The sequence below is a fragment of the Montipora foliosa genome, chromosome 12 (genome assembly GCF_036669935.1).
Source record: "Montipora foliosa isolate CH-2021 chromosome 12, ASM3666993v2, whole genome shotgun sequence".
NCBI lineage: Eukaryota > Metazoa > Cnidaria > Anthozoa > Scleractinia > Acroporidae > Montipora > Montipora foliosa.
Genome location: NC_090880.1, coordinates 3,935,801 through 3,948,639, shown reverse-complemented (window position 1 = coordinate 3,948,639; position 12,839 = coordinate 3,935,801). Strand labels below are relative to the sequence as shown.

Genomic DNA, 12,839 nt, shown 5'->3' with positions numbered 1-12,839 from the left:
AAAATGAATGTCAGAAGAATCAGAAAAGTTTGCACCGATGACCACTAAAAAGATGACATTGTTTTGATGATGTTATCAGGTAACCCTCACTGAGGGAGATGGAAGCCAGCTTCCTTCTTTTTAGAAAACTAAATGACCACCGAAGAGGTCGACATCAATGCCTTTGTTTCCACCTCCAATTCTTCTTTTCTTGCCTGGCACACAATAGACCCTATCGGCTAGCTCAATGGGATTAAGACATTTCATATGTAAATGATATGGAAATGCCTGGAACAAAATTGTTCTACTCCTAAAGGGTTTGAATTGGGTACAACATTGAGTTAGCCGATTAGATCTATTTGCACAGTTTATGTCAAGCCAATTCAGTGTTGAATCTAGGCAAATCCTTGTGGCCAATCAGTTTGATTCTCTTGACCTTAGAAAATTAATCTCTTACTGCAATGAATGGAAATAGACAATAGCTGTTAAAGGGCTAGTGAGATTATCATGATTAAAAAGAATGAAAAGACACAGCCAAAGGTGGTCTGAAAATTAGAAACTCAGGTATTGTCTTGATTGGTATACTATTTTTGGGCCTTACCCCATTGTCTCCTAAGAGGCAGACTTAGATTTTACTGCCTAATGCCAGATGCTTTTACTCATCAATGGGGTCACTTCAGTAGTCCACGGGTTTAAGAGATGGCTTATGTAATGCTGATATTTGCCAAATTTACATACACAATAATAATATTTTCTAACTATGGGGTTGGACCAATTGCACAAAGATCAGTGTTCACAACTTACGTAACAAATGAACTCTAAGCTACCATATTTCCTTTTAACCCTCTTGTGTTGGATCACAAGAAGCACTTTGAAAAAATTGTGAAACCAAACTATTCACAGAATGGTTGGGCAACACTAGTATTCATTCAAAACCTCTACTGATGAATCTGTGGTTAATAAAACATGACAAATACTGTTTGAAATAATACCAATACATTTACACATGCATAATTATATCTAACTGCTCCAAAAATTGAGCAACATCATAATATACTAAGAATAAAATTAATGTGTGACTATTTCTCGTTCTTAAAAGGGGCACACCACAAAGCTCCATAAACTTAAGACCTTTTCACTACAAAGTTATGTTAGCCAGCACTCTGGAACAAACAAAACCAAAGAAGCCCTTCTTCTGTCCAACATATCCACCTTTTTAAGAACTGTTCTTCTTATTGACATGGGTGTCGAAATAGAGTAGGGTACTGTACATGGGCTAACAACAGGTCCCGTTGTAGAAGCAGTACCTCAGTAGGCAAAGCCTGGCTCTTCTACTGGTGCAAGGTTGAATGCTGATTTCATCTGTATGGGTCTGAACATCAACACTGAAGGATCACATGAACGGCTGTGTCTGGGATTGGAGATGCTCTGAAAAGAAAAAAATTGTATCAATACAAGCAAACTATATCAAGAAAAGGACCTGCATATTCTAGATTCAATCTCAGAGCAGTTTTCAAAAGACTGTCGAAAGTAATTTACATGATTGCAACTGCTACCCTTAGTGATTGGTTTAAAAATATCATGCCAGTTTATCAACCAGTGTGAAGGAAAACCAAAACCAATCGTGACTTGCGATATTTCCCGTGCTTTGAGCAAGTTACATGGAATTGCTACGAATTTGGATTGGTTCATTGCACTGTTTGCAGCTGCTGCGATTGGTCGAATTAATTACTTCGGTACATGTATTTGTTTTATGACACACAATTGAAAACTGCTCTATTAGGCCTAACAATAACACTAATCTTGGTGGCTTGAAGTTTCAAGTTAAGACTTGACTGGAAACTTGTCTCCAGGGTCAGCCCTTTTTCAAGAGGAATAATAATAATAATGAGCTAAGGCCAGACCTGGAGGAGACGGACAAGTGTAAGCTATTGTGAGATTTAAACTGACCATAAAATTGAGCATAACAGACCAGATATTGTAGTTGTGGACAAGAAGGACAAGAGCTGTATGTACAGTAATAGACAGAGTCTGACCATATTCATAAATGGCAGACAAGAAATTATTCTTTTGTCTTTGTGCTAATCATCCTGAGTCACTAGCCTCACTTCGGAGAAAAAATTCTTTTGAATTTTGTTTGTGCTAAGAACGCCTGCCCATTTGACCATCAGGTAAAAGGGAACAGAATGAGACAAATTGAAAAATACCAGGACTTGGAAAGAGAGGTGAAGCATCCGTCGAAGTGCAAAGAAGTTAGTTATACGATTATTGTTATTGGGACCCCTGAAACAGTTAGGAAAGGATTTCAGGCCTGGCTAAAGAAAGCAGGACTCAATGGAAATATGTTTCGATCACAGAAAGCTTGTCTACTCGGAGCAGCAAGAGTTGTCAGAAAGGTGATCAATACCTAAGGGGACCAGAGGTCGCCTGGTATCCGAAAATTGCTTGATATATGGAGATCAAGAAACCATGTGAATTGGGAAATAATAATAATGATAATAATTTAAATAATATTACAAGTTTATCTGGTCAAAGATGAATGTTCTACTACCCAAGAAACCAACTTTTAAATCACATTATATTAAAGCAACCTTGTATTAAACTCAAATTTTGGGTTTTGATGAAAAACAGAGCTATCACAGCCACGTGGAAAACAGAGGAACAACACCTAGTCTGGGAATCTGATCTTATTCTGGGGACATTGGTGGAAAGTAAGCTTAGGGCTCTTCTCACTGTAACAACTTGAGTAGTAATCAATATGGAGCTAAGAAAGTTTAGCCAAGGATGTGAGGCAAAAAAGTACATCCCTCAACTGATTGTGATTCAAAGAAAAACAAGACTTGATACTGAAACACTTCTTTAAAAAAATTAACATACCCTTATTCTCACAGGTCTTGGTCTTGACAGGCCATGAGTGTGCCTCTTTATGAGCACAGACTTCTACAGAGAAAAATGAACATTACTCATTACACAGATGACTGGATGTAAATGGCCTTGGGGAAAAAAGCTTGCAGGGAATATTAAATCTCAATATTAACTCCATGAAAAATTAATCGCTTAATCTAGGTTGTGATGGAAATAAAAACAGCAGAAAAATACATCAATAATACTAATAAGTATGTGCCTGCTCGGTCACAGATGAAAAAATCATGTCAAGCAAGCATGGATGGCACAGTTGTGGGAGAACTCGCCTCCCACCAATGTGACCCAGATTCAATTCCTAGACTTGGCATCTCATGTGGGTTGAGTTTGTTGGTTCTCTAATCTGCTCTAACAGGTTTTTTCCTGGGTACTCCAGTTTTCCCCATTCCTCGAAAACCATCCTTTGATTGGAATGGACTTCTGTGCAATGTCCTCACTGAATAATATTATTAATGCCCCAGAGCTACAATCTTGGACAAAATAAAATGAAAAATTAGTTCCCCCCTACCCCAAAATCAATGATGAATCTCCGTGCAAGTTGAAGCCTGCCATTTTCTCATCATTGAAACTGAGGGGAGGGGTGGTCTTCAATTTCCATTTGAAATGTCCAAGATTGTAAGATACACTTGACACTTAATTAAATAAAGTTCAAAGTTCAATAAAGTCATGATAATGTAGTAAGAGCCAACAATAATAATTGCACATGTGTCTTCTTAGCACATTTTAATTCAAAACAGACCCACACACAAAAAAATGTCAGCTAATGTCACACAAAAATAATTCCATACACAGCCCAAATCATACAAGATATGTTGCAAATACTTGTGTGATCCTTGGATTTAACAGGAAACCATGTGGTCAAGTGATGATGTAGGATTTTCCTGCCTTGTGAAATGGTTAATTCTTCATCTAAAACACTTCAAGGAATGATTTTGTCTTCATTGATCCAAATTTCTGCTCCACTATTTTGAGCAAAATTATGCCCAGTATTGCTTTTGGGTAATTTCAGTAGAGGACTCTGTAGCTTAATACCCTTGCACTTAAACAAGGCATGTGTTCACATTGCAATGCATTGTTATCATGCCCACGGTTCATATTTATAACTTTCAGGTAATCTCCATGTTGCTTAATTTTGTGAGATTTTGGAGATTATTGTTGTCAACAAAAAGTGACTTTAGACTTTAACACATATATTTGTTACAAATCTCTGCTGATCAAATTTCTGAGTCTCACACAGCCATTGGTCAGGGCAATGGGAAAGTGAATACTTCACAATATTATTAAACTTTGCCCCCTTATCTTTGCCCCTTGGGAACTATTGGTATTATTACAATTATTATTCTCATTAAGTTACAGCAATCAATAAATTGCATTCCTTGTTGATTTAGAATCCAAGAGAATCAATCCTAAAGTCAGGTGGTCCATTGTTCAACCAATCATACTTCCGCACTTATCACACAAAACAAAGCACTTGTCAATTTCCACTGGCTTGATGCAATGAAAACAACAAAAGCATATTTACACACGGGTCTATAATTTCATCATTCATTTAAATCCTTCAACATGAAAAGGAAAGATCCACGCTCTCACCAGTAATCAATAATTATCTGTCGGGTCAGTGAAATAATAACACACATGCTGTGAGCTGTGAGAGCTGAAAACTTCAGAAGAATCTAATTAAGTATGCGTTTAGAGTCAGCAACACTTGACAAATACAAACGGACGCAATAATCTTAGGGTTGCAAGCGATTTTTGTATGCCTCGTGGACTAATAACAATGTGGCTCTGAATAACCGACCAAAAATTAACATAGGTCAATCCAGATCCATGCAATAAAAGGCGAAGACTGTCACCGTAATTATTTAACCCATGTTTGAAAAAAAAAAATTCCCTAAAGCTCTTACCTGTTGCATTTTCTCAAAATTCAACGAAGGCCTCGAAAAAAGTGCCTCATCTTCGGCGAACACAACCCTGTGCTTTTTCCTCGAGTGCCCGTCGCTCGCATAACTCGTCGGCCTAACTCTAGCAGAAAAGGCAGAGTGTTTGGATAAAACTGTGACTTTACCAGGTGGACTCGAACTCAGAGGTCCACTTTTTCTGCACAAGTCTTTAATTTCATCATCGCTAGATGAACTGTCGTTGCCAGAGGCAAATTGTTGAAGAAGTTTCTGTGTCTTCATTTGAGACCATTTCCGTTTCTCCGCAGAAGCACCTTCCCTGCTACCAGGTCTTTCTATTGGCCAAAAGCCACAATCGATGTTGTCCTCTTTCGTATCTTTGTGAGCGTAGATATTTTCCTTCGAAGCTATTTCTACAGGTAAGGGCGAGTTGATCTTTAATGCTGCTTCTTGTACATTGTTATTGAAGTTCAAAGGTTTATCTATGAGAGTTGAAAAGGAAGCGACAGGTTTTACAATTTGCACATATCACATTTAAGCTTTTGTCGACTTTTACCTAAATATAATTTTTCGTTCTTTTTTACCTCCAATTATCTCCGTCAGTTCAACATCTTCATCGGTATTCTCATCTACACTGGACTCATCTTGTAAAAACGGCTACAAAAATAAGAATAAAAAGAACAGGATGGGTGAAAAGCCCGTTGAAAGCTTACACCAAATTTGAAATGCACCCGAGGAGTTTTCACCTCTATACAATGTCAACACAGCAGAGAAACCTATGTTCTTTAGAGGATATCATTCTTTTCACCTGAGGTTCATATGGTTTGACTTCATTGATGGATTGATTCTTGAATTTGAGGGCCAGCAACTTCAACATTCTTTCCTCAGCAATGTCACTTTTCAAATAAAGGATGGCGGGAACAGGTACGATTTCCCGCGAGTCTTATGGCGTCAAGTTGACGTCGGAAAACCCCTGCAATAAGAAAACAAATATCTTGACGCGAAAGGTGAAGCTTTAAATATTCGTCTTGTTATGGCCATTTGCCGACTTGAATCAACGAGTTCGAAAACCATTGCAATGTAGTTCAAGTACTTTTCTTGCGGTCCAGCGATCAACAAGGCAAGTCAATTCATTTTCCTGAGAACAGCTTAAGATTAACTTTCCGCGATAAAGTCGACGTAAAATTGGCTTTTTCAAATCTCCTCAGGAAGTAAAGGCTGGCTTTTATGGTTTTTAAATACGATGGTCAAGGTACCGAATGCGAAAAACGCTTGGCAAGCAAATTTGCAATTGAAGAGCCACTGCTCATCTTACCGCAGCTACCATCTTCAACTCATCTGCACGGGTTTGAATTAAATTAATCGAGATAAATTTCACGAAATGAAACCAAAGTCAAGGTTTAGGACGTTTAACCTAACAAAAACGAACTCTCAAATAGACTACGTGAAAGTATATTCAACATTCTGGCGAGGTTCGCTGCTATTCTCATCGGGATAAACCGAGGAGGAAAGCCTCACGATTTGGACATCAAAAATTCAGGAGACGAAACGGGTGGTTGTAGCTTGAAGTGTGCCCTGCGACATCACACAAGAACTAAAACCTCGAAATCTTCAACAAGTCTTTACTATCCAAAGTGCACTTTGAAAAGGCAGAATTTCACGCACACACTTCGCAATAAGCTGCCGCAAGATGAGGCAAGCGAACGGCAAATTTAAAAATAAACTCATTTCCAACTCACAATGAAGGCCAGGTGCCATTCACAAAGAAATGCGTGTTCGCTGTTTCGACTCCTTCGTTCGCCCGTGAAAAGCTAAATTTTCGCCACTTGTTTGTCAAAACAATGCTCTACAACTAGCGCAAAGCATAGCTTAGCGACAAAACGATTTGTAGAATTTAAGGAACGGTAAAACGATGCCGAAATTCTGGCAAGATTTGCACAGTGTACACAAAGTGCGTACGATTTATGAGAGCCCGACGGTGCGTTTTGAAGAATCAGCGTGAGTTCTTAGGCACGAAGAAGAAAGTTCCAATAAAGCCAGTACAGAGAAATTCACGAAAAAGGATATTACCTTGACAGCGCGTAGAGAAACCTACAATGTTGTTTTCATCGTACTTAGCTGATTCCAGTCACAGTCGGCAGAGCAGTGTAAATGAGCACCCGAGAACTAAATAATGCTCGAGCGACTAAGTTTGAGCCATTTGATTGGCTACTGAAGTTGATGACTGTCCATTCACAGACTTGACAGTTCATTCTAAAAACTACTTCCCGGGATAGCCCCCGGGGGAGTAAAAGAGGAGATAAGTACAATAATGAATATTGCTTAAAAATAGTTTATGTATCAACTTACGCCCCTTATCTCCTGACGACCTCGCAAGCTCAGGCACGGAAAGGGAGTTTCTTACATAAGTAACTCGTTTCCACGAGTTTGTTATGAAGCCAACAGTTAATTTTTAGGTACAATTTTCCTTTGCTTCCAACCAACGAAATGCTACACAAATAATTAATTCATGAACAAAACTCGTATTTGTATAAGTTGGGCAATCAGCTCCTTCTAGTTTCGAAATTTCTCGAGCAGATTTGACAGCAAACAAAGGTCAAATAATACGGGTCAAACTTACTGGAAGGAATCACAAAATAAAGAAAAACGAGACTTCCACTTGTTGTCTCGCCCATAGTCACGAGCGGAAACATTATGTAATTTAATAAAACGCTTCAAATACGAACTTTATGGTGTTGGCACTAAAATTAAAATGGTCGAATTCTTTAATCCTGACGCGAGAAGTTCGATCCACAAGTTCCTATCAAAGTGACGTTATAACAAAGTAATCGCGACTTAGGCTTCGCAAAAAAGGCCATCCTTTTTCTAAATTACGATTTGTCTTTTTGGATTACTAAATTGAAATCGTGCTTATCATATGGCGAACGCGATTCGGCTCACACCCCATCATATGACAGCCAACTCATTCTTATCTTTCCTCCACACTATTTTTTCTCGCCAGCTCGCCAGACGACAGAAAACACATGACACACAAAAGATCGCTTGAAGTTTTATTACCCCAACGAGTCACTGCAAAATACAGAGGACCACCCACTTTAAGTGCATTCTACGAACATTCCTCACTTTTAAGTGGATGGTATTCGATAGGGTAATTTTAGTATCTAATGAAGTTTAGCCTACCAGGATATTTTTCTATTTGTTAAGTCCAAAGTGCTGGACACTTTAACCAATCTGCGATAAAACCTTTGAGTTCGATAAAACGGGTAGTTTCAGTTTTCAACGCCTTTTCATCTGCTTTCACTTCTTTCATAAAACAAAGTTGCAAAGTCCAAAATTTAGTGGACTTCTTTTGAGATCCGTAACGTCCTTAAACTGTGCAAGGTTAATGTAAATTTTCAACAGCTAAATTAAATATTTTTCTGTTTGAGGTTGCATAATTTTGCTCCTTACTGATGAGGAAAGTTGTCGGTTGTCAATTTTAAAGCTGGCAATGAAGCACTTCTGGCTGAATCTTTTTGCGCAAAATGCTTGAAAAAATATGGGTGAACATAATGCGATACCCTGCCTGACGCAGTTTACTCGCCCTACGTTAAGTAAAGCACGGGATTACAGATAATTCGCACAGCAATTTTGACGTAAACTTCAAACGACAGACTGCTGTTTGTTCCAAAAGCATGAAATTCTCTACTTCGTTCATTAATATCTCTATTTGCTCGATATTGCATGAGACAAAATTAGCAAGTTCCTTTGATTGTTGCTAAAACGCAAATTTCGTCGATCTTAGCGTTTGCCATTTGCAGCAAACGCAATCTTAAATATCTCAAGGATCATAAACGATATACGGCTCACGTGTTTCTATGCAGGACGGCATTTCTGTACCAAAGCAGGGTTGGGACCCTCCCCCCTTCCCTCCCACTAATTCCCCTCTCAATTTACGTGTAGGCGTCAACGAAGACAAAAGCAAGAGGTAATCATACATTATTCCTGTGTCCGCACCCAAACAGCAAAGAAAAATTGCCACGGGCCATTTCTCTGACGTGGGGCCATCCATGCGGGAATTTACAATATTCCGTTATTCAGCAAGTCATGTTGAAAGCAAGATCCACTTTCTATTCCAGTGAAATTAAATTTCGACGTTAGAAACGCTGCAGAGGATGTACAATGAAAGTTTCCGTCGGAAGTCATTAAATTCTATTAACTGGGAAGTCAGCTACTTTGAGTTATTTTAAGATTTCCATCAGGGCAGTATTTCCTGTTCAAATTTTTCGTCAAGCTTCTTTGTAAACTTGTTCCTTAAAACTCAGCTTTGGGAAGAATGTTAAACGAATCGATTCGGTATGATAAAGTCGGAGTCATCGTGTTTAAGACAAGCTCGCGATCACACATTCAGCAGAGACAGAAGTACACGAAAATTGAAATTTGCATTTTGCGACCTTCCGAATCACAAGTGACGCTTTAAGTTTATCAGATCTTGCTTGTGAAACAAAGCATCAAGCAGCTTTTGTTAAAAAAAAAACTGAACCAAAATAGATTAGACCATTCTTTTTTCCTTGCTAGCCACACTTACCTACTTTACAAATAACGGGAAACGTTCTTGTTCGAAGGAAGATAAGATGGTCAGTAATGTAGCAGCTGTCGAAACCCGCTATTGTTTGGTTTTGTATAAGCAGCTTCTATTGTTTTTAAGTCTAAGTCATTGTTTGAATTGTTTAGTCTTTGTCTGAGCTTGGCAATCGCATTATAAGTCACGAGACCTTCTACTCGACTCAAGTTGGTAGCACAGAGGGATGATAGATGGGGGTAGGGGAATATATTTTCACCCTAAAAGTTCTCTCTAGTGGATAAATGTACCAAAAAGAGTTAAGAGTATCTACAGAATACCCTGCCATTTTGAAGTTGCACCTCTGAAGCGGCCGGATACGTGGATACTCCGTGGAAAATACCACCTATCCCCAAATGTTCTAAGTATATTCTGAAGTAGATTCGCGGATACGCACCAATCCGGTTGAAGAATTTTCGCTCATATTATCCTGGAAATTTATACTGAAGTGACTTTTTCGTTGACGATGGAGTTGCTTAAAATTCCTCCTGGTGTTTTGCGAGTTCAGCAATGGGGAAACGTCGCTGAATTCCCGGCGTCAATTCTGTAGCTTTCACTTCTAGTCGCAGAATATTGAAGAGAATTAAACATGTTTCGTTTTTGAGATCGTTGTAAATAGCTTTTTCGTCATGACAATTGGCAATGCATAGCACTCTTTTTTTTATAAGAACGACTAATTTTGGAGCTGAGGCTAACGTTTTACTTTTTTGCGATTTGAACCTGATAAAACGTTCTTAACATGTTCATAAAGTTGTGTGGTATACTGTAACTCAACCACATGCAAACTGGGAATGTTCTTAATTTGGTGACATCTCAGGTTTAAACAAAAGAGTATTAAAGATTATCTGTTCTGATCGAGAAACGATAAACGGAACAAACAAACTTTGATCATTTCCAATCAAGTTCACATGTTCTTCCTGCGTGATAAATGTCATGGGTCATTGTTCAACTTGACCTTTGCTTGGCCAGTTCCTTGTTTCCATGTGCCGGTAGTTAGCTATGCAAAGTAAAATTAAACTATTTCCTGATTGCAATCATGCCGAGATAAAGGAAAATGTAATCTCACGGATGAAAGAAAGAACGCATTTGGATCGTTTTGCGCAACCATTTCCGCGCAGCGCCAGCTCTAGCCTGCGTCGCAGACGTAATCTAACACCGGTTAGTAACCAGAGGTTTGGTTTCGTCTGTGACGCAGGCTACGCCGCCTCCGTATCTCCGTATCTTGGCTCGTTTTGTAGCTGCTCTCTCTTCGCGGTGGAAGAGCCTGCGAGTACTCGTTTTGTTATTTAAAAAATAGAAAACATGTACCGTGTTTGTATCGAGTTATAGAAACACTCGTGAAAGTTTGGGAGAACGAGAAATGCTGTGGGAACACGAGCCGCAGGCGAGTGTTTCCACAGCTTTTTCGAGTTCTCGCAAACTTTCACGGGTGTTTCTACAACTCGATACAAACACGGTACATTTTTTCTATTTCTTTTAGAAAACAACGCGACGAGAAAAGGAAAACAGCTTGTTAACTCTAATTATCAAAATGTAAATTCTCTTTTCTCGCGCCATCACTACGTCAACAGCTCGTGCTAGTTCTGTGTCTCCATCGAGTTATAGAAACACGATTTTTAACCAATCAGCGCGCGTATTTTCTTAGGACTGTTTTCTAATTTCCTTAATACAATTTAGGTTTTGAAAGCTTCCTTTTCCAACAGCTTTAAATTGATTAATTTACTACGGTGATTTTTCCAACTTCCACTTCATTCTATTCCTCACTGAGTTCCTCCAATACAGTGTATATATGACACTTCATATATTCTCAGTCAAAATAATTTGGTTTTTGTTCCATGCCTGAGAGAGACCATCATTTGATTTAAGAAACAGGCCATGAGAATAAAGGAAAATGATCACTCTAACACGATTTGGAAACAGATGCTTCTTATTCTTGCCGAAACAAATTTGTAGAGAACTGTTTAGAAAATACGCATTTTGATGTCACGGCTGAAGGAGTGAATTCAGTCAAACGATTCACGATTCACGATTCAGTCAAACGCCCTAATAGTAACTTGGAAGTTAGAATATAAATGATATTTATTAGTTTATGGCATTGAAAGAAATCGATTAAAAATCCTTAATAATTAATGCTACATCGGAAAGTAACTAAGAAAGAATGTCGGTAAAATCTTTTAAATATCCACAAAAATCTTTTCTTTTTTGGAGAGTACAACTGCGGGATGGCATACTACGATCGCTTGTAAAATTGGTGACTGGTGATTCAACGTTTAGCTTTGTTATCACCAATCGACTACAAAGCTTGGAAAGGAAGGAGATTTTATGGAATATATGCTTTGACCGGACACCATAAGACAAATATTGAACGTAAACGTTTTGCCGCTGTCAAGAAAATTTCTTTGATTCCGTGAGGTCCGATATCGATCTTCTCGGCGGCCTTTAAGGACTTTAAGATGTAATTGACCATACTCGACATCACTATGATTTTTTGTTTTATTAGCTTCAGAAAAGGAAACAATATAGTTATGTTTTACCATCCTGCCGGTTTCTCCTTGGAAAAAAAATTATCGAAGTGGGTTTTCCAAAATGCTCCAAGGAAAATGGTCTTTTTAAAACGATGGGTGCTTCTAACGACAAAGGAAGATTTTGCGACCCCAAGTTACATATATATATCGTATGTAGATGATCCTTGTATTTATTTATGATCACTGTACACTCCTTTTATTTTTTAAAAAACCTGACCTCTTAGTTGCTCCTTTTATTTTTAAAAGAACTGACCTCTGAGTTGCTCTTCAGTGAGTCATGGATAGAATAAGAAAACCACGTCGTTAATGTTAAAAGAAAACGCCCCTAAGTATTTGAATAAATTGTCCTCTTTTAGGGCACGTCCACACTAATGCGTTTTCGAAAACCTCCGGATGCTTGAAAACGGATAAAAAAGATCTGCGTCCACATAAGAGACTAAAAACGGAGATCTAAACATACGTTTTTGTTAATGTTACCAGGCTTTGTTTACGTCTTGGCGAGCGGGAAAGTGAGGTATGCATACGAAGATGACGTCACGCGTACTCGAGGACCTCCGTTTTCGATCGTTTTAGTGTGGACAGTCATAAATAAACGGAGGTTTTCGAAAACGCATCAGTGTGGACTGGTGCTTACATTTCTTTCACATTAAATTCTTTATACTACTCACAAAAACAAAATAATAAAAACAAGCGAGCAATATTAAGTCGTTTTTGACTGACTCTCAGCCTGGGTATATTTTTTAAAGTTTGGTTAATATACAAAAAAAAAAAGATTCTTAGAAAAAAATAGTGTGTAAATCACAAGTAGATGAACTCCGCTGCGCGAATGAATGAATGCTCTGTGACAAAAAGATTCACTCTCTACTTCCAGTCACGAATGTACCTTTGATTGATTCGGAGACTTGGCACTGGTCA

General features: G+C 38.4%; 1 protein-coding gene across 5 annotated transcripts in view; it reads right to left on the bottom strand.

Moving 5' to 3' along the window:
- Positions 1–703: 703 nt before the first annotated feature.
- LOC137979761 (uncharacterized) overlaps positions 704–12,839 on the bottom strand; it is a 27,225-nt gene continuing 15,089 nt past the window's right edge. For 2 of the 5 annotated variants that reach the window (XM_068827109.1, XM_068827110.1), the window contains exons 2-6: positions 5,608–5,772; positions 5,384–5,456; positions 4,806–5,281; positions 2,857–2,919; positions 704–1,407 (exon numbers count right to left, since the gene is read on the bottom strand). In XM_068827109.1, coding sequence (XP_068683210.1) covers positions 1,288–1,407; positions 2,857–2,919; positions 4,806–5,281; positions 5,384–5,456; positions 5,608–5,676 — 801 coding nt within the window. In that variant the 5' untranslated portion in view covers positions 5,677–5,772 and the 3' untranslated portion in view covers positions 704–1,287. Of the gene's footprint in view, positions 1,408–2,856; positions 2,920–4,805; positions 5,282–5,383; positions 5,457–5,607; positions 5,773–6,538; positions 6,689–6,869; positions 6,987–9,366; positions 9,465–12,839 lie in introns of those variants that run through there. The other 3 variants (XM_068827108.1, XM_068827106.1, XM_068827107.1) reach the window with 3 other exon arrangements.